General features: G+C 46.7%; 1 protein-coding gene across 1 annotated transcript in view; it reads right to left on the bottom strand.

Moving 5' to 3' along the window:
• Window positions 1–21,835, bottom strand: part of efnb1 (ephrin-B1) — a gene marked incomplete at both ends in the record, with an annotated part of 52,816 nt that overhangs the window by 7,540 nt on the left and 23,441 nt on the right. The window contains 2 exons of the mRNA XM_079229223.1: window positions 2,061–2,153; window positions 21,297–21,574. Of these exons, the coding sequence (XP_079085349.1) occupies window positions 2,061–2,153; window positions 21,297–21,574 (371 nt within the window). The remainder of the gene's footprint in view (window positions 1–2,060; window positions 2,154–21,296; window positions 21,575–21,835) is intronic.

Here is a 21,835-nt window from a genome sequence, read left to right as displayed (position 1 = left end):
ACACACACACACACACACACACACACACACACACACACACACACACACACACACACACACAGATTTCTCTGAGAGTCTCAGTTTACTCTTGACATGTTGAGAACGAGCTTTTAAGCCCCAATCAGTTCATGGTGGCGGGCAGATGTTGCTCTCATATGGCGGTTAGTGTCTGTTTCGGTCAAAACAACCTCGCTGGGGATGGGGAGGGGGAGGGGGGTGTTTAGAGAGGAACACATCTGTGTACGATGCACTGTCACATTCAGGATGTAGACGTCCACATATTGCGTCTAAAAGTGAAAAAGGATGATGCAAACCAAATGTCGTGTCCAAGGATATCTAAACAAAGCTGGCTTGTTTACGCCCAGCTATTGTTGATGACTTACCCCGACTGTGCACTTATAAATGAATCTCAAAAACACATTTTCATTCTCTGATTACTTTAGGAATGTTGAATAGCAGCTGAGGGATATCAGAGGCCTTTGTACATTGGTCTTTTCTTGGCCATCTCACCATTTGCACAAACTGTTTGTGAGTATTTAAAAAAAATATTGTTCCAAACTACTGTTTATGACAAGTAATTGTAATTTTGGGCTATACAAAATCAATAAACTGAAAATAAACTGAATATGTAGTTGTACAGCATGGTGTTTACTACATATTCCACTGAGAAACAGCTTGTAGACAGTAACCAGGTGGCAGACGTATACCTAACTAAATACCTCATCTAATCAGTGCACTTCATCACACTGAAGCAAAGATCCTGTAAATCCAATACTGCAGTCCATAAAGCAGTCCTGCGTATTGATTTGCAACATTGCCTTCAATGGCCCGATACAAGTAGAGATATTAAAGCAATGGTTACCTCAGTATGAGACAGTATATAAAACAGTCTGGTCTTCTGGTAAACATAACCATGTCACTGAGAGACTGGGACACTTTTAACGCTGGAATAATTCATTTTGTCCATTTTTTTAGCATCAATAAATGGTTTGTATAAAATACTATAAATAAAATGGTGTAATTTTACACTTATAATGTAATAATAATGTGTTTTTTAACAACTTACCTCCTGGTGTTTAGACAGATAGAAAATGAATAACTAACAATATCATCACTTAAACAGATGTTCCTCTGTTTCATATAAATGTAAATTATGTTCAATAATTATATAAACAGAGGTAATATTGCAGACATTTCTTTGAAGGAAGTCCTCTTTAAATTCAACATATTTATTGTATTAATTTCACTAAATTTCAGACAAACTCCATCCATGAAGGCCACGAGATGTTGGGATGCGTTTGTAGTCATAAATTATTAAATATGATTGCTCTGTGTTATCAATCATTCATTAACTATTTATAAACCAGTTATTGTGGTTTGTAGGGGAGATTATAACTGTTGAAAAATACATATATTCCAATAAAGAAGCAAAAGATGACACTACCGATTTAGGAGTGTGTCTATATTGTGTTACGACCAGTTTTGTGTTATATTTTAACGACTATTATATCTTACAAGGCTTTTTAACGATAGGGCTGGAATCTTTATTAACAAGATATGTTTCTATTTCGATAGATCAAATGCAAATGTTTGCATAATCACATTTCAACTCTATAAAACAATATTAAATATTGATACGTCCTATTTAATAAAACAAACTGCATTCCATTGTTATGCATTGAACAATACAAACAAAATCTTATATTTTGCTTGGGCTCATTAATTTGAACGCTAGAACTTTATAAAATGATTGAACGATATGATCATATCCTCCAGATGTGAAACCACTAGCAGTCAATAAATGGTCATATTGAATAATCACCAAAAAACCAAAGTTAATGCCTTTGAAAGACGGTGCATGAAGAACATCCCTAACAAAGGAACATCCCTAAAAAGAAACATGGGGGTTCTCGAGAGCGGGATCCTGGCGGAGGCCGGCGGCGGACAGAGTCACGCTCGGCACACACGCGATAAATGAGAACGTCACACCAAAGTGAAACACGGCTGGAAGGCAGCGGCGCCGCTTCGTGTTCTACATGTGAGGGGGAGCACACATTTACCTTGTCCGACTTTCATGATGACTTTCATGGCTCGGCTCTTGCACACGCCTCCCTCCCGGTTCTCCAGGCCCTCGACGGTCCCGTTGGAGGTTGCTGGAGGGGAGAGGAGGAGATGAGGTGTGAGGAGGAAAGGGAGAAAGGAGAGAGAAACAGGGGTGACAGAGGGTAAAGAAGAAGAAGAAGCAGGAGAGAAGATGACACACTGGTTAATGAGCACGTCCATAACGCACAGAACTAATCAATATTTACGACAAGCACTGATTAGCTGTTCCAGTGATTAGCCGTTCTCACCCTCAATCAACCGCCAGCTCCTCTCACCGGTATCTCTCATTAACACAATAAAGTGAAGTCAAATGAATGGAACAACATTAGAGTCTACTGAGGGAGGAGCATGGTCAGACCTGTGTGTGTGTGTGTGTGTGTGTGTGTGTTTTCTGTCTGTGCATACTTGAACGGTGAGACATGCCAGCCAGAGTTCCAGCTGCTTGCCAACTCCTCGAGCTGCTTACTCCCTCTGAGCCACATGTGTCATTACTTGCTGGTAGCGCCGAGAGCTAAATGCCTCCCTTAATGTTTGTGTGTGTGTCCATTTCTATATTAGTGTGTGTGTGTGGGTCGGCCTCCCTCCATTTGCTGCAAAGTGCGCGTTCTGCTCGGACTTGAGCGAGGCTGTTTATTCAATGTCACATTCACTTCAGACGCTGTGACACAATTGGCTGTCTATTTCAGGGCCCATGATAATGACCTAGGGAGACAGAGTGTGACTCTGACCTTAACACTGAGCGGCCAGTGCAAGGCGGTTGTGTATGCGTGTGTGTGTGTGTGTGTGTGTGTGCGTGTGTGGCCGTGCGCCTGTGTGGGCGCATGCGATGGCAGCTCTAATTTTGGAATTCCCCGAACGATTTCCATCTCCGCTTAGTCTGCTGTTTCAACTTACTCCCTTCCTCTGAAATGCTTTTGTTTCTCTTCCTCACATTATCCGCCTTGGTCTCTCTCTCCCTCCCTCTCTCTCTCCCTCCCTCTCTCTCTTCCTCCCTCTCTGCTTTTTCGCTCACATCATTTAGTTTTTTTTTTTTTATCTGCACTATCTGACTCTCCCCCTCCCTTTCCCCTACCCTCCCTCTTAACTCAATGACCATCTTCCTGGGTGATTGCTTCAGATGGCACCCTCATTATGATGAGATAGTCTTGGAGAGGGTGCTTATCTAGTGATGACACAAAGAGAGGCAGGCTTTGGGGAGGAGGGGGCCATTGGAGGGTAAACACTTACCCTACATGTCAATTCTTTCTGCAATAAACTGAAATCCGGCTCAGTTGCTATGGAAAAAGCTCATCTGGTTGATTCATGCCTTGTCATTCCTAAGTATTATTAATGTTGACATTTTGTTGCCCTCTGGGATTCCAGTTTTGTGCTCCGGCGGAATTGGAGAAAACGAAATAATGAATTGCGCTAATATTATGTTACATTATCAGATCATACTCTGGCTCTAGATTGCGAGGGGGAACCACAACATTTTGGTAGCGCGGCCGGAGGACGTGATAATTTGCGAGGAATGATTGCGATAACATTGTGACAGGAGCTCTTTGGCAAATTCCCCCAGCTGTAGACTCAACACGGCTCGAGTGAGCCGGACACTGAAATATATACGAGGGGCCGGGGCGCTGCCGAGTGCCGCGCAGGAACAAAAAAAGATTTTCAAAATTTACGTGGGACATTAATGTGAATGAACACTCACGGCTAAGTGAGCCTTGTGATTTATGTAAAGCCTATGCAGGGAGCATGTCTCTTTCTGAACGGGAACATTAACAGACAGTGAGGTGAACGGGTCTTAAAAGACGCAGCAGAAGGCCCAGACGCCGGCGAGATTGCCGACCTCATCCTGACGTTTTTTTCCGCCCAATTTCTCCCCTTCTTTTCAATTTCTAAATTTCCAGGGCAAGGTTATGCGAGAGAGAAAAATGAGCTCTTTTGAAGAGCCGAGCTCAGAAGGCGCTTCGAATGATCCGAGGAAGAGTGAGGCGTCATGCTATGAATTTTATATCCACTCAGGGGGAGCAAATCTTCTCGGTGTTAACTTGCTTCTGTCATCTAAATAAGCTATTCCTTCAGGCTGGCTGAACAGGCGTCCGCAGCTGATGTGGCACGATGATAAGTTGGCCCTTGGAGGCCCCTGTTTGGGCACACGCCCTGAAAAGAGAGCTGGGTTTTATGAAGGGATGATCACTTTATATGTTGTTTGTGCTCAGGCCGCTTAAAACGTCAAATGATTCAAGGCTTTTTACTGTACCGGTGGAAAGTCATAATCCGATTAACCGTGACCGATTCTAACCACATTTCCTTATGTCCTTACATCTCTTAAAGCACTATTCAAGATGGAAATGGACTCCAGAAACAACTGTTGAGTCCATTAACAAATGTGTGGTGAACCCCAAAAATACAAAATATAAAAACTTGCAGCACACACCCACTGCGTTTGTCATTTATCCCGTGTGTGTGATATCTCTGGAGTTACATTCATCATGTCGGTGTTCACTCAAACACAGATAACTGCCAGGCATGTTTCTCAAACCTTCTAACTGTCCACCACAACAAGGACACACTGCCGGCTCTTTTTAATCTGAAAAGAGCTTCTCTCTCTCCTCTACTGACGTTAATCCAAATCTGGATTTCCAGATATTAAAAGGCCGACGGTCATGTCGTGTTTTGGAGGGGGGGAAAAAGGGAAACTGGGGAATTGGGTCTTCCTGTGCGTCCCAGGGGAGATAAAAACACAAGGGATAAAGCAAACCGTAGGATGGAGAACAAAGAACCTCCCTCTCTGCTGCTAATGATTTAGTGGAACAAACCGGTTCAGCGCGAGGAGTCCAGAATACCCAAAGAGCTGGTCATTGCATGAAGGAATGTTGCTCTTTTTTAATAAAGCGGTCAGGCTCCAAAGCTGTTTTTTTGTATGATTTAAGGCCCTCTTTGTGGGTGTGGATCACTGGCCGCAGAGTGGCTAGTGGGAGAACAAAAGATCTACAGCTGCTGAAGTCATAAGAGAAACCAGGTGCCAAATGTTGATGTTGGGAAATATCTACAGCACAAAATGTGTCAGCCAAGAGAAAAGCCTAACTGGGGAAAGAGCTGGCCTGCAACAAGGGCTCCTGTTCCAACACTACACAAGCATCGCACCGCCGCGAGCGCATTAACATGCATGTGGGAACGAAATGCACACGGGATGCACGCGGATTTCACAAGGACGTTCTTGACGGAGCGGATGGGCCGAGAGCCGGAGACGCGGCGCTGAGCGGCCCAGGCGAAGGCTGAAGAGTGACGCGGCGGTCTATGTTTATTCTCAAGTCTGCTAAATGAGGTCACTCAGGTGGGCCCCCCCCCCCCCCCCATCTTCATCATGAATCATCTGCTGCTTATTATTATTCCTGTCCAGACCAGGAGGGGCTGCTGGCTTTCATACAGCGTGTGCGTGAGTGTGTGTGTGTGTGTGTGTTCTCGTGCACATCCGCCCCAAAGCCCCAAACGAGGGGGATAGATACAGCCCATGTGACAGACAGAGAACAGGTTGTTTAATGAGAAAGTGGATGAGAGGTGACATTCATTGGCTACCTTTCACACAACACCCCTCCCACTCTCCTCCTCCTCCACCTTCTCCTCCACACAGCATTCAGACTTCCACTTAGACGAGCCATAGCAGGGCCCCGGTAGTCACAGTAACCACCGCCAAATGATAATGCCTACATTTCCAGAAAACAAATAAATAAATAAATAGAAAAAAGGGAGCTCAACACACACACAGGCACAACCACGATCCGATCACTCACACTTAGCATCAAGGAAAAACACTGGCGAAGGGAGCCGGTTTCCTTCCATTTGCGGCGAAGCGGGGAGCGCGTGTCTGTATCAAACAACAGTGTCACAACAGAGCCGGGCCATTTCTCATAGCTGCCATATTCCTATCTGGGTTTTTGTTTACATTAGCGCGCACCGGAGTAGACGTGGAGGGAGAAGGAGCCTATTTGAACAAAATATTTCACTCCTGAATGAGCACAGAGAGAGTTAGATTAGGTTTATGGGCCCGATTCCAGAGATAACCCTCCCCAGCAGATCTGGCACGCAACGTGCACACACACACACACACACACACACGCACACACATACAGACCGAGGTTGGCAGACTGGAATAATACTGGGGGATCTAGATGTTTGCACTTTGAACCTCTTCTAATCCTGAGTACTGGGCCATGGCTAAAGCCTGATTACGGCAGAATGAAATGGATCTAAATAGATGTCCTCGCCCATCAGCCCTCTGTTTCTTTGTCCCAGGAATAGAAATGGAAATCAGTAATCGATCTCCAACCTCTCGCTCGCCGTCTCCCCCCCGTAGCCTCCTTCGTGGGTCTTTTGGCCCCGGAAAATGTATCATGACTTTTTAAATCATCTCGGAAAAAGTCATGACTTTTTATATCATCTCGGAAGAACCGGACGAAGCTCGGCCAATGGTTTCTTCTCGCCATCTTTTCAATAATAAAACCTGGCAGACAATATAATAGTCATATCTTCGACTTTAGTGCTTTTTTTTGTTGCCAATCCAATATTGAATTTGGGAGTAAATGTGGTGCGCGGACACAGCTGATTTTCTCATCTGCATGTTTGACAACGCTGCTTCCCCCCCCCGCTATTTTAAGTTTTTGCCAAGCATCGCCATGTAGCAGCTCTGAGATCAGCGCGTGCTGCCTGCTCCCGGTAGCCGCTAGCTGCGCGTACGGTAAGCAGGTAGCAGCTTTAGTGTCAAGGTTTGAGGTGGCTAGCGGCCCAGTGCACACAACTGTTGCTCAGCTTACTGCTTCAGTAAACAGCCAGAGGGGGAGCTCCTCTCCCGCATCCTGATTAGACTGCGCTCTCTCTCTAACACACACACGCACACACGCACACGCACACACACACACACACACACACACGCTAGTGAAAATCGAATGCACGCACGGCTGCACACACACAAATACAACCCCAGTTGAAAATGGTTGCCGAAAAATAAATATACAGACATGTAAGCACTTGGCCCAATGGAAGTGAACACACACTGAAGCACACACTGACACGTGCGTGCACACACACACACACACACACAAATATATATATACACACACACACACACACACAGCTTGTGTAGCCAGACGATCAGGCAGGACTTAAGAGCTCCTCCGGCACCAAAATTACAGGGTACCTCTAAATCCTTCCAGCAGAGAGCACTATGGGATAGTGTGGGGTGGGGGGGTGGGGGTGTTGTGGAGGGGTGAGGGAGGGAGGGAGGGGAAGGGGAGAGAGAGGAGTGTGTGTGTGTGTGCGTGGTGAGGTGTTTGGAGAGGGGATGGAAAGAGGAGTGCGGGGTGAGGAAGGGCAGGAGAGGAAGCTGGAGATTCATTTTTTTGAAGACGAGGTAGCGTACGAGCTGGGGAGGGGTGAGACTTGATCTGTCTGAAGTGCGTTTGCGTGCGTGCGTGCATGTGCGAGTGTGTGCGAGTGTGTGCGTGTGTCAGTGCGTGCATATGTCGGTGAGGGAATATGGAAGGAGGTGATGAAGTGAGGAGTTCAGAGGAGGAGGAGAGCTCAGTTTGGAAAGAAGAAGAAGTGGGAGGTGATCTCTCTCTGTGAAGCGGAGGAAGCATATGCAAGTGTTGGATTGTGTGCATGTGTGCGTGTGTGTGTGTGTGTCGGTCTGTCTGCCAGCCTCTCTTACTCACACTCACCATTTCTTACACGCTCCCCTGACTCTCGTTGTGTGCGTTTTGGCCTCTGTTGTGCAACTGTGTACATTTGAGTATGTACGTGTGTGTGTGTGTGTGTGTGTGTGTCTACATCTACGTTTATCAGAGTGTCTGTGCACACGCTCGGACAGACATGTGCACGAGTAAGACTTTGTATTCCAGCATGTATATTTACAAATGTTTGTGAACGTGTGAATTCTCCTTGGTGATCTTGGTGATTTTCTTTTTCTGTGTGTGTGTGTGTGTGTGTGTGTGTGTGTGTGTGTCTCAAGACAGTCCCAGATTACTGAGCCAAAGGTTAGGCATTATGGACTTCCATGGCGGCACCACTGGGCTTGTGCTTCAAGACTACTTATGACAGCTTTTAACCTCTGCAGAGGACCTGTCAGCAGCTCCCAAAGTGTCTCTGTGTGTGTGTGTGTGTGTGTGTCCGCGAGTGTGTGTCTGTCCGCGAGTGTGCGTGTCTCCACAGGACTCCCAGCCTGCAGACACAGAGAGCCTCTGCATCATTTAGCTGAGGGTGTCTGTGTGTCGCCTCTCTGGTGAATCCGGCGGAGAGCAGAGCTTTTACACCTTTTCTTCTCCATTACCCAACTCTGCAACTCGTACGCGACCATAGAAACTTCGCCCGTGTATCCGCGCACGCAAAGACAGAGGGACGACACTGTCCCGTGTGAATACAAGGCAGCACATAAGACGGGGGCGTGCACATGCAGAATATTCATACAAACACACACACACGCGCGCAGAAACAAACAAAGGTGCACACACAGTGCAGGCCGTCTGCCGGATCAGTCGGAGATAAAGGACGCAGATAACAGCAGGACCTTGGGGAGCGGAGCAAGTCATCCGTCTCAAACACGAACAGACTGAGCACACTCCAACATGACAGATGCAGACAGACTCATCTTAGAGTACATCGCATCTTGAACCTCTCTCCTGCCCCCCCCCCCCCCCCCACACACACACACTTGCCTCTTCCCTTCCCTTCTCTCACACACACACACACACACATAACAAAGGACCGCTCACAATGTGCACACACGCTTCTAAGCCGAAGGCCAAATAATCTGACATGTGTGCACCGTGGGGGCTTCAGATCATAGACTTTTTGAATGCAGGTGATCGGTACAATACAACAGTGTAACCTGAGGGATGGGGACTATCTTATAACACTATTACTACTACTAGCTGTTGCATACAGCATTAAAGTTATGAGAAGCAGCGACAGCAGCCGCAGCGACCAATATTAATTTCAGCCCCACACCGGCTGCAAAAAGCCAGCCCACCGCGCGCCTCTGTTGTTGCTAATGTGGAACATTTCGAGATATTAGCTATTTCAACTTTCGCAGCTATTCCGGCGATAATGCATTCTGTTGTGTGCAGAAGTTGCCAGTAGCCCACACAACCCTCCCTAATGACAGAGTAGCTAATTGGCTGTAATGGCTCTTTTCACCGATATCATCGAGCTGCAGCCGCAGAAAACCTCAGCAGTTTTAAACAAATCATGTGCAGTGGGGGGGGGGCAGGATGGGGAGGGGGGCGGCCCACAGCAGCTCATTTTGCGTACATCTGAAAAGCGGCGTAGAAGGAAAAGCAACATTTCAGACGGTTGCGACCGTTATTGTCCTTTGTTTGCGGCATGTATTGCTGATCAATTATAAGATTATTATGGTTTTTTAAACTGGCACAGCCCTCGTGGGCGCACACACACATTAATACCCTTGAACACACAATAACTAACAGGTGAACAAACACGCCCTTAGAGTGACGCACACACAGCACACAAAGAGCCAGCACGCACACACACACACACATTCACACACACGCACGCACACACGCACGCACGCACACGCACACACGCACACACGCACACACGCACGCGCCTCTGCCGTCTCAGACAGTGCATCATTTCACTAATAGCAGCTGAAATGTTGCGTGTTCAGAGAAATAAGCAGAGAGGGAAACTGGGTCAGAGAGAAAAAACTGGCATTGCACCTTCCTATTGGTCAGAGGGAAAGGTTAAAAGAGCTGCAACACACACGCACACACACACACACACACACACACACAAACTCTTACTCACACACACACACACACACACACACACACACACACACATATATATGCTTGCGCTCAAGAGCTAAAGGTTAATATTGTTCATGTGGCCGAGTAACTGTTCATCTCGTGCTTAGCTAATGCGTGCATGTGTGTGTGTGTGTGTGTGTGCATGAGGCTCGTTTGTGCGGCCGTGTGTGTAACTAGCAGTGCACAGGGTTTATTCCTTGTTAAAGTCAGAGGGAAGTTCCACATTAGCGTTTCATAAATCCCATCATGGGCCCGCTACTTCCTTCACCGCAGAAATCAGAGGCTCTCTTCTCAACCCACATGACTTCTTCCAATCCTGGATTTGTGTTCCTGATTTAAATCTGCAGCAGCAACTCGTCTGATCCGCCACCGTTTGCACACGTTATTGGGGCTCCTGTCAAGCTGACGGACCACTTCCTGACGCTTTTTCAAATTAAAAGCCGCAACGCCTCGGCCATATCCTTCGGCCGTGTCCAGGTTTAAGACCATTCCAAGAAGTCATACACAAAGAAATGGAGCGTATTGTTCAACTTTTTACTCCATTAGCCGTCCTCTATTACTATTACTGGGGAGGGTGGGGGAGAATGCCATGAAAACTAAGGAGGCAGGGGGGGGACATTAAGAGTAACTGCCCTGAAATTAACTACAAAGAAGAGGCTGAACAAAATATGTCCAAGCATTTCTAAATAGAGAGAAATAATGAGTACCTTCGCTGTTCGGGATGGATAACGTCCAAAACATATAATGCAGGGGTGTCAAACTCATTTGAGTTCAAGGCACAATTTGATCTCAAGTGGGGCGGAACCAGTAAAACCATTGCATAGCAACCTAAATAGTCGGTATACTCACTGTCATTACATGTGCATTCCAATTTACAGATCACAGTGGATCTACAAAGCCCCAAACCTTGGCCTGATCTAATGTGATTTTAAATGTTCACATTTGGCTTGAGGATAAGGATAGCATGAATAATGTCTGCTTAGCCCATTATTGTGTCATTACAAAGCCCTTGCATTGATCCTACAGCCCATTACAAACCCCAGCAGGTATTTCCTCAAACCAGTCCCATCCGCATTAGTGGGTGGTATTGATATTGTCATGTTACACGTGTGTAATCAGCTGACAGACGCACACACATGGTCTTAGTGAGCCTGTTCCTCAGCAGGAGGCCCATTGAAGTTCTCGTCTCGCTTCATTTGCACTGATAATCACGCGAGGTGAAGCGCGGTTCACTCGCTAAACCCCAGCAGATGATACAACTGATCCTCTCCTGGCTTCTCTCTGGCCTTTGTGGTCGTCTACAAAGGTCGTGTGGGACTGTGGACTCCGGCGGAGGAGTCGCCCCGCACGATCTAAAAAAGCCCCACGGGCCACAAATCAGCCCGCGCCGCCTGATAAAAGAAGCGCTGGGATGGATCGGAATGTGGCGGTTGATAGCGGTGGCATGTCAAAGGCCATGAGACTCCAAAAAAAAAAAAAAAAAAAAAAAATCGAGCTAATCTGTGAGCAAACTCCCCTCTGAGGGAAACCAGAGGCGGCGAAGCCCTGGAACAAGTTAACGAACACCAAAGGAAGGTGCTCGTCTAAGCGTGTCTACATGTGTGTACGGCCCGTCTGTGTGCGTGTGTGTGTGTGTGTGTGTGTGTCACTCCTACACTGTGTCCATTCATCCATTTGTGGAGAGAGGAGCTTTCGATTCACTGACCTTTTCAATCTGGCCTCCACAAGAGAGTTATGACAACTGAAGCAGCCTTGTGTTGCTCGGCACAATAACACTCATCAAAGATGGGGCGCAAACAAACAAACAAACAATAACTCTTTCCGCAGGCTCAGGCGCTTCCAAATCGCAAATAGGCAATGTGAGGCAAAGCCCGATGAGGTATTCTAAGTAAGAGGGACAGGCTCAGCGATGCAGCGGGCCGGAGGGAGACCAGGGTGATGTGGCTCAGGTGAGGAATCTGGTCTCGGGGTAATGAAGCTGCCCGGGTGATGAGCAGGCCAGAGGAACACAAAGAGAGTTCGGGCTTCGACTAATGATTCATAACTGTAGTCCGTCATATGGCGCAGCGGGAAATGACGATCACAATCACATGGTGATGCTTCCAAATGTGCCGGTGTGCCCGAGATATTCAATTTAGATGCAGAGAAAAGCAGCAACATTAGAGAGGCTGAAATGAGTTCATGACTGGTGTTTTTTTTGCTCGATAATCGAGCGAAACGTGTGACTGGCGAAGAGAGAGAGATGGAGAGAGAGAAAGATGTCAGAGACAGAGAGTGTACTTGTTATTTAGGAGAGCGTCGTTGTCGGCCCATCTGTTGTCGGCAAAAACAAAATCTGTAAGCGGCAGAACAAAGACAAAGAGCGAGAGGACAGCGAGCGTGTGTGGGCGAGCGCGTGTCCCTGCGACCGTGCTCGTGTGAGCCCAAAGCCCCGTCCTGTACCTGCTAACATGGAGGCGACTGAGCAAAGCTGACTGCAGCCAACATGGGAGTCCAGAGCTGTCAGGAGCGGCTCTGGAGCACACACACAAACACACACAAACACACACACACGGGGGCCGTTGGGATGAGCGAGGTGGCGGCCAGACAGACGTATATATATATATAGATAATAGATAGAAGGTCTGGATGTAGCTGATGTGTAAAGAGCGAGGGCTCCCAACCACAGCGAGGCTCCTCCAGCTCTGAGGCCGGGGCTGCAACATGAGACGCAGGGAAAGAAACACGCTTTCCCCTCCCTTCGCCTGTTATTCGCCAAAACCCCAATCAGAGAGCACAGCAGACCACAGAGCAAAAGGCTGCTGATTACATCCTAATACACACAAAGCCAGCAGCTGACGCACACATATACAAACGTGCACACACACACACACGCACACACTGATTGCATCCTCTCTGGTGCTCCTCTCTCTCCGCATCCCCCGGTATCGGTTACACGGTGAAGCCACGCTGATCGAGGATCAGTGTTTTTTGGTGCAAGGCGGTGGAGGAGTTCGGGGGCTTAACCTCTAGTCTGCAGGGCGGGGGGGAGGACTGGGGCCCCCAGCACAAATAAACAGCTACAACATACACAAAAAATGTCTGGCAGACTCGAAACAATTTCCTGAAGGATCTGTCACTGTGCAGGAGAGATGGGGAGAGGAGGAAGAGAGGGGCGGCTGTGGTGAGATCTAAGGAGGAGAGGAAATAGGTGGAATGGCAAGGCGGAGGGAGAGAGAGATTAAGTTGCAGAAGCAAAGGGAGAGAGAGAGAGAAATTGAACTTGTGGGTTTGGAACAACGACGGGGGGTAAAGAAATTGTCCCCACCGCTGTCTACGAAATCATCAACCCGCCGAGAAAACACAAACACATCACGTACTCGTTTGAAGACACGGAGCTTTCTTTTTTTCGCCGCCTCATCCACCCGTCGCGATACGCGAGCACAAACTCTGACAACGCGCGGCCTCCCCACCCACGGGACGGCTGCCCGGGAATATGTGGCACTCCGCTAAACTACATTCTCTTGAATGTGCATTAACACAAGCACAATGCATACAAGCAGCTTCTATGACGCAGGCAAATCTGCAAAAAAACATTGTGCAATTTTTCATCTATTTGCATGTTAGAGCGCATATACGTCTGTCTGTCTGTATATCAATGTCTTTGAATTTGCGTATGTGGCTTTGTGCTCATATCTGGCCATGTTTGTGCGCACACACACGCCTCCTGTGTGTTTGTCTGCTCCCGTTACTGTGTTTGTGTGTCTGTGGTCGTGCTGGAATGGAACACGGACATTTTGCCACCGAGCTGAATTCACAGAAACGGGCTTGGTCCCGGCCCGCGCAGCAGTATTTTAGACTCTGTATTTATGCATCGGACGACCACAGCAAACTCCATCACCGCCACTAGATTCATGTTTTGTTTGCTTTGCTCGGCGCTGATTCCATTCCATCGAGAAGCTTCTTATTTTTTTTATTTTTTTTGCCTTTTAGCCCCCTACTCCTAAAAAAAAAGAACCCTGCTTTCCGCAGAAATGTTCACGCCATCCCCGGTCAGAGTTTCATCAGCCGCTCCTCATCGTAGCCGACCAAGCATGCAGTGGTTTCCACAGCGAGGATGCGACATTAAAACTAACAGCCTCTATAATTACACAACCATATTTCTCCGATGAGTTTGTGTAAACAGGCCCGGGCTCCGGCTCAGGGAGGCGGACTTCTTGGCAGGCCCTGGCTGAGGGTGCCACTGAATGGCTGTCGGAAAAAAACAAAGCCATTTCAGAGTGCAGAAGAAGAAGAAAAAAAACCCACTGTTCTGGGGATGGTGGAGAGGGAGATGGAGCTCCATCTGACAGACAGTGAGCTGTGATTTGAGCTTAGCTATTGGCCGGAGAAGAAAGACACCGAGAATATGTGTTGTTGGCAAAGCAGAGGGCAAGTAACCTCAGACATCTCTGACAGAGAGTCAAATATGCAATCCCAGAGTGTTTTAGATTACGGGCTGTCGTTGTTTTCGCCTGCTCTTATGTTTTCTCACACACAAAAAAAGAGCGATACACTATTGTCCGATGCAATTTTCCTTCTGAACAATGGAGCTAATGTTCCCCGCGCCCTACGTTCACTTTTCCTAAATCGCAGCGGACTCCAAACATGGATCTTTCCAGCAGCCTTAAGATGTCTCCTCTCCTTTTTTCGAAGAAGAAGAAAAAGAAGAAGAAAAATCAACAGAGTTGTTGTTTCGCAGAGTTAGCTCTGTGGTCTCTTGTGGTCTGAGCGTCGAGAGGAGATCTAAGCTATCAGTTAACAAAAATGACTTGAACACAGACTTCAGGACCCACACACACACACACACACACACAACTTTGGTACGTGAGGGCAGGATAATGGAAGGATGGAGCGAGGGAGGACTTAGAGGCAGAGAGGGGAGAACTCACACGCAGGATATAAAATATTCTAATAAGATAAGCATGGCGCGCAGCCGAGGAGGGATGAGTGTCTGCATTTGAAGATGCACGGAGCGGACTAATTGAGATGAATACATGAATATATCAGCTTCATCTAGCAGCGGCGGGTTCAGGCGTAACCAATGGTTACCATTCACTTGTACAGCCACGTGAGCAAACCCTCCCTCTCAAAGAAAGTCCTCGTGTGTCGTTGTCGTCCACCCTCCCCTCCGCCTCCAAACAACACATCCCCCCGCCCCCCTTCCTCTAAACAAACTCCTCTGTAATAAACGAAAGGCAATAAGCAGAGACAATAACGCGGTGCCTGCTAACCCTCTCTGAATGAAATATCCAGAGGAGAGGCAGCAGAGGCAGCCCGCATAGATTTGCAAAGCAAGCAGAAAGTCATATATTACACTGGCAGTCTGATAAACACTGGGCTGGATTCACTCACAAGGAGGGGTTAAATCTTCTTATCCCGGGCCACGCTGCTTCAGCAACGCTAACCCGACCTGTTAGCAGGGTTTACTTTGAAAATGAAATCCGTTAAGGCTTACTGATTAGCTCCTTTAAACTCTAATCGGCCACATCAATGACAGCTACTCCCCTTGATGATTTACTAACTGGAAGACAAGACGGATTCAGGGACAAAGTGGTCGCCAGCGCCACTTTTTTACGCAACTTAAATGGTGTGAATGAGGTGGCGCCTTGTTTTGGGGTTTATTTTCAACCAGCTTTATGCTTCTTAATGCCAAGAAGTATATACCATCGCATTTTAAATAGGACTGATAGAAATGTTTGCCAACAACTCTCATCGTTATTTCAGGTTCTGGGAGCGAAGCTGCTAAATATGCAGCAAAACAATAAGTGCTTTGTTCCGACTTCAGCGTCGAAGCAAGAGGAAAATCCTGCACAGTCTATCTCGCTTCGCTTGTAATTAAAATATTTCAGTGGGATTTTACAGAGAGAGGTTACCAGATGTTAACAGTTATCGCTTCACGACGAAATGAAAATCGTTTGACTGCGACTAGAAGCGTGTGAGTTATTTGCGTCTCTATAATCTGACAATCAAAATGCTTTTGTCTTGTTAAAACGCGCCTCTGACAAACGCAACTGTTTTTTTCCCCCCGAGTGGCTGTGATTTGATTATGGTAATTTTTATGTGAGCTCTAAAAGATGACATTTCACACATTTTTTTCCCCCTCTCCAATCAGATTACAGTTATTGCACTGCAACAAATTGAGCTATAAACCTGGCGGTGTTTGTATTTATTTGACTGTGCACAAGCCTTTGTTTGTGCGCGCGTTGGTGTGAAAGCGTGAACCCCAGCTCACTTCCTTACTACTGCATTACTACTGCGATTGTGTGCCTGCGTGGGAGCGCGCATGCACACATGTTGGAGCGTTTACTACATGCTCGCCAATGTAGGTCAGGGATAACCTTGACCTTCAACTCTCCCAAGGGCAAACACTTGCCCTGGAAAGCAAAAGAAGCCAAAGTGCCCAGTGGAGGAGACTTCACCCACTGGGCGAGGGGCGGTTTGTATTTTTGGTGGATGTGTGCACAATGTGTAGGTTGTTGAGCAAAAACACAACTGCGATACGGAAGATAGTCCACGGTGAGCGTTGGTGATATGCAACATGCCTCCTCACCTTTAATCCTGTCAGGTGCGAAGCTGCGGGCAGATCATCCCACAGGGGCATATGCAGTTTGTCAGATATATTATTAATATATTTTTTTTACCGGGTAAGCAACCCTGTTTATAATAGGTAAATAAATAGCCATTACCTAAATATCTTCAAATATCAAAGTGCTTATCAGCAGCTTCCTGTGTTTCCAATCCTTTTTTTTATTTTAATTTTTAAAATGGAGGAAGTTGGATTCACCTTCAGCGCAGCGACAATAATGAAAAACAACTTTGCCGCTGGCTGCGAGCGGCCATTGTGCGTTTCAGCGAGGCAATCTTCTGGAGGTGCGATGGCATGCGGCAGAGTTCTGGTGGGGAAGTCGGTGCGATGCAGAGTCCACGATGCTACACGGAGATGGAGAGTGACAGCTGTCGGCGGGGATCAGGCTTACCCTGCTCGCTGCGCTGGAAATCAAGGGAGAAGAGGAGTGCCGGGCGACAGGCTGCCTCTGTTTACTGCCACGTGACCTTAACCTTATATAGAACAACAGACTCACCGGCCCAGCTCCCAAAGGAAAAACATCACAGAGCAGTCATAGTACATTATTTCAATGAGGAGCCAATAGGAAAGAAAATGGCGCAATTCTTTTTGTTGCTCCAATGGGGGAGGAAATATAAAGACCGTCTGTCTGTAGATCAGTTCCTCATTTTCTCCATTAGATTTTCTCCTCCTTAAAAGCCTCTCGTCTAAAATCACTTCTTTCCGACTCCTACCCCTAAACACAGCACGGCCATTTTACTCACAAACAGCTCATTCCATATCCTGTGTTTAGACAACGCAGGGAAATGCAAGCAGTTTGTGTGATTACACACCAAGCAGGGGGGCGGGAAGGTGTATGCATGTGCGTGTGTAGGTGTGTATGTGTGTGTCTGTGCGTGTGTACATAGGGGGTGCTGACGGACAGCACAGGCTGACGCTGGTCTGGGGTTTAGATCAGTCCAGGGTCATCATTACTGGCCCCCTGCTGTGTTTCCGTGACCCCTTGTTCGGGAGTTTTGACCTTTCACCCCCCCACGACTCCTGTCAGAGCAGTCTGGGATGGACGGGACCGGGTGGAGGCGGATCCCCTGTGGGGACACCGAGCCACGGGACACACACGCAAAAGAAATATACACACACACACACACACACACACACACACACACACCAGTTGTTGCTTACTTTACCCCACACCTTATGTTGCTTATTCTACCTCATGGAAGGAGCAGAAGTGGGAGCGGGGGTGGGGACGATCAAGGAAAAGACAAACGGAGCCGTGGAGTCAAGAGTGGAAGGGGGGGGGCTGTTGCAAGACTCAGTGGAATGTCCACTCCCTGTGCGTCTTCTTCTTGTCTCGAACGGTGTCTGCACTGGTTTGACCGTTAATCAGGCAAGATAAGCCGGGTCTTTATAGGCCGAGCAGATTTACGCCGCTCTGCTTGGCCGGCTGGACCGCATTCCCAGCAGAGACGGTGGGATAACGCACTCACATCTCCTATGTGGGGGATAAGCTGCCCTAAAGGGGCCTAAACAAACACACACACACACACACAGGTACACACAGGTTCCTGCTACACAGGAAAAGCAGGAAAGGTGTGTTAAGCGCAGGTGCTCGCTCTCCCTCTCTTGCTCTACACGCGTACGGCAGCCACGCATCGTCGAAATGATAGATGAAGTGCGTCGTGGCGAATGCACGGGCCGCGGCGAGGAGAAATAAAGCGAGCTCTCCGCGCTGCAAGGGACAACAACATTAGCATAATACCAGGGCAAATAGCTCATCCGATTACCGCTGGCGTGAAGAATGTTACAGTATACAAGTCTAATGATGATCCACCATCATGCTGGATCCTGCACGGCCAGCCTCCCTTGTGACGGATTTAAAACTGGCTCTAGTTATGAGTTAACAGTCTGAAACACTACGGGGCGAGAGTTAGGTCTTAACACACACACATACACACACACACACATCAGCGGGACGGGTGTGCCACGGCAGAGAACGTCTGCACCACAGCAAAGTCGACCGCAAGTAAAGTTAAAAGTTTTCCCTCTGATGTCCAATCATACTGTAGCCCACGCACATGTCACTAAGTTAGTTAAAATATTTATGATGTAATCAGGAGACAATATGTGGAGCAGCAGTCCCGCTCGCAGCCGGCTAGGAAAACTTTAAGCAGACGCCGAGAAAGGCCCAAAGGTGTATTCCCAAGACATGTGGGTGTAATAAAGCTCAAAGAAGTATTTCTTTAAAGTCCACATGATGTGTTGCCACAGGAGCGGCCCCCAAAAAACTGTCGCTTGATAACATCACAGGCTTCATGCTTCCCCGCATACTGGCTTTGAGGGCGAGTTCGCAAATATCAATTGAACCGCTCCAGATCAAAGGGAAAACATATGCGGGACTTTGTTTATCGTGGATTTTCTTTTTCCTTTCGAGCGAGATGACATAAAGAGGCTAGTCTTTTTCAGAATAAAACATAAAGTACATTGTTTTTTATTTTCTCTACATAGGAGAAATTAAAGATGTCTACCCTGAGATAAGATACAAACATAAATCTTCCATATTCAGGGGGGGAGGGGGTGAATGTTTTTTTAAAGTTGGAGTTTTTCAAACTAACGTCATCGTGTATTAACAGTGCTATGCTTCATGAGACAAGACGAGTTGTGGATCAGTTTATTTCTTCTGGCCTGCAGACATCGAACCTCTGATCATTTCATTGATACGGAGGAGAATCCATTACAGATGTGGCAGAACCCCCAACTGATCGTATCCTCAAACCAGATCAACCTCACTGCGTGTAATCAAGTCATTCCAGGAAATGTAGGAAATGACGGACTGAAGTAATAATTAGATAAGGCCTAAGCAACGTCTAAAATAACACGCTCTCCGGCATTATGAGCTGAGCCCCAGCGTGTGAGCTTCTGCAGCTACTGAGCGAACGCCATGGAGAAAGAGGGTCTAGGTTGTCGTCATACCCCTCAGATGAACTGGAGCTTTGTCCTCATTATTTACAAATCCCATTAAAAACACCAAAACCGACAATACTCCCCGACTTCCCGGAGGCGGCTGTAGGCTCTTTTGTTCCTGCTGAAGACGTACACCTTTAGAAACTGGTCAAATAATATCTTACTTCTACAACAACAAAAACACAGTAATTGCTGGGCACTGTAGTTCTTAGCAAATGTTACACATGCAGAAGAAGTAGTGCATTCTTTTGGGACTATTTTCAGTTGCGGATTCATACATGTTTGGTGGTCTAGTGAGTTTGCAGCACCAGGACAATAAACTGTAAAAGTGTGTTGACTCAGATTGCTAATATAAGATACAGAGCACAGTGTCCATGGTAAGACAATAATAAGTCACCCAGTGTGGCTCATTGATGAGCTTTTAATAGTTTTTGGACAACAATGGAGCTCTTTGGCTCAGAGGTATCAGCTATCTATGTTAGATGTTGGCAAAGTGTGTTAGGATCAATTAATTGTGTTTTTGGAGCCTTTTCGTGGGACATCGAGTTTGAAGCCCAAATGCTCCTTAACTCCCCAGAGGCCTTACTTCCTAATTTTCAGTGAGTTGTATTTAACACACATGTATCAACAGTGGCTTTAATGTCTTTGTGATATCCTGCTGGATTTAAAAAACACATTTTAATGACTGTAACCTACAGGCATCCTAAACTTCTAAGCGTGGCAAAAGACTTTGCCGAGATCCTGAGAAAGAAGGCAAAGTACTCCAGATGAGCTTGTTTCTCTTCTTTCATACCATCTACAAATGCTGGTACAAGATAGCATTTTAACTGCAAAACTATGTTTCAATCATTACCCACACTGAGCTAGTCATAATAAATGAAACACAGAGACAGATTGTGTCAAAGTATGAAAAGGGAAGTGTGCACAATGCCTCCATGCTTTTATGAAACCTATTCAGAGCCTTTCCTTCAGTAAATATAGTGATGTTACATTCAAGAGAGCTATATTTAAAATGTTGCTTTTGTAAAAACATGGAATTATTATCAGTCTCAATAAGTAAAAGCACTCTTTTATAATCCTGCACCTCATTCTAAAAGGTCTGCAATTTGTTTGTAATGTTCTATGAAATGTCCAGAAAATAACGATAGAATTTGGAACCAACTGAAGGAAAAATGAGAGATAAATATTCATTAATTATTCATTATTATTGGAAACTTAGGTCTCCATTAATGTTGAACTGTTTGCTTTCAAATTCTTCGCACGCCCAGCTGACTTCTGTGCAGTGACGACCGGCCGCTCCGGGTTACTGCAGCAATTAATTGGAATTCATAAAATGAATTCCAAAAACTAAACGCCGTCTCCGTTCTCCGAAAACAGAATCCCTAATTACATAGTTGTTTTCAAGTAACTTCTTGGACATTATTAGGAAATGATTCTGAAAGTAAACTCTTGTAAAACACAAAGGTTTAGATGATCTCGTTAATAACATGGCATTTTCCATTTTTAGGAGTGAAAATGGAGAAACAAGCGCCTCAAAACTGTATTTAAGTTAAGTAGCACTTAAGAAAATGTCAGTAAAGATTGCAGGTTTGTATCCTGAACTCTAACTCCCCAAATACCAACAACCACTGTATCACGAGCGAAGCTCTTCAGCTGCAGCTGTTGCTATGGCGCTGCTGCAGCGGCCATTAAAATACAGTTTTACCAGGAAACTCCCAGGTGTGACTGTGTGTAACCGAGTGTGAAGCAGATTATTACTCTTGGCTTCTCTGCCTAAATGGAGGCTGAAAGGCTGAATATCAACAGCAGATCGTCTCTGCAGACAGACTTACAGGTGATGTAGTAGTTGAAGTTCCTCTTGAACTCCAGGCCCATGTAGTTGGGGCTGAACTCCTGGAATTTGATGGTGAACTTGATGTCCTTCTCGGGCTTGTTGCAGTTGACCAGCACGTTGGGATCCAGGACCGTGCTGCAGCTCTCCGCCTGCTCCCTCTTCACCAGGTACAGCTTGTAGAACTCGTACTCGCTGCCTTGGTCCGCTTTGGGGCAGATGATGTCCAGCTTGTCCCCGATGTCGGGGTAGATCACGAGGCCCTGTCCGGCCACGAAGCTGACGGGCGAGAGAGAAGAAAAAGGCAAATTATCACCAGCGCATGATGAAAGGTCGTCTGGAAGCGCAGCCTCATGAATCAACAACAGTTTATACAATGTTAATACTTTGAGCTATAAGAGTTATGGGTTTAGATTTGTCTGGCGTGGGCTTTGAGGCAGTGCGTGGTTAATTCACCCCCCACAAAAACACGACGTGTAGCAGCTTGACATTGTTCGCCGTCGGTCGACGGAGCGTTTCTTTTTAAAAAGTCCCAAAAGT

This window comes from Taurulus bubalis, assembly GCF_910589615.1.
Source record: "Taurulus bubalis genome assembly, chromosome: 13".
Taxonomy (NCBI): Eukaryota; Metazoa; Chordata; class Actinopteri; order Perciformes; family Cottidae; genus Taurulus; species Taurulus bubalis.
The sequence above is the reverse complement of the archived record's forward strand: the minus strand, read 5'-3'. Positions and strand labels throughout refer to the sequence as shown.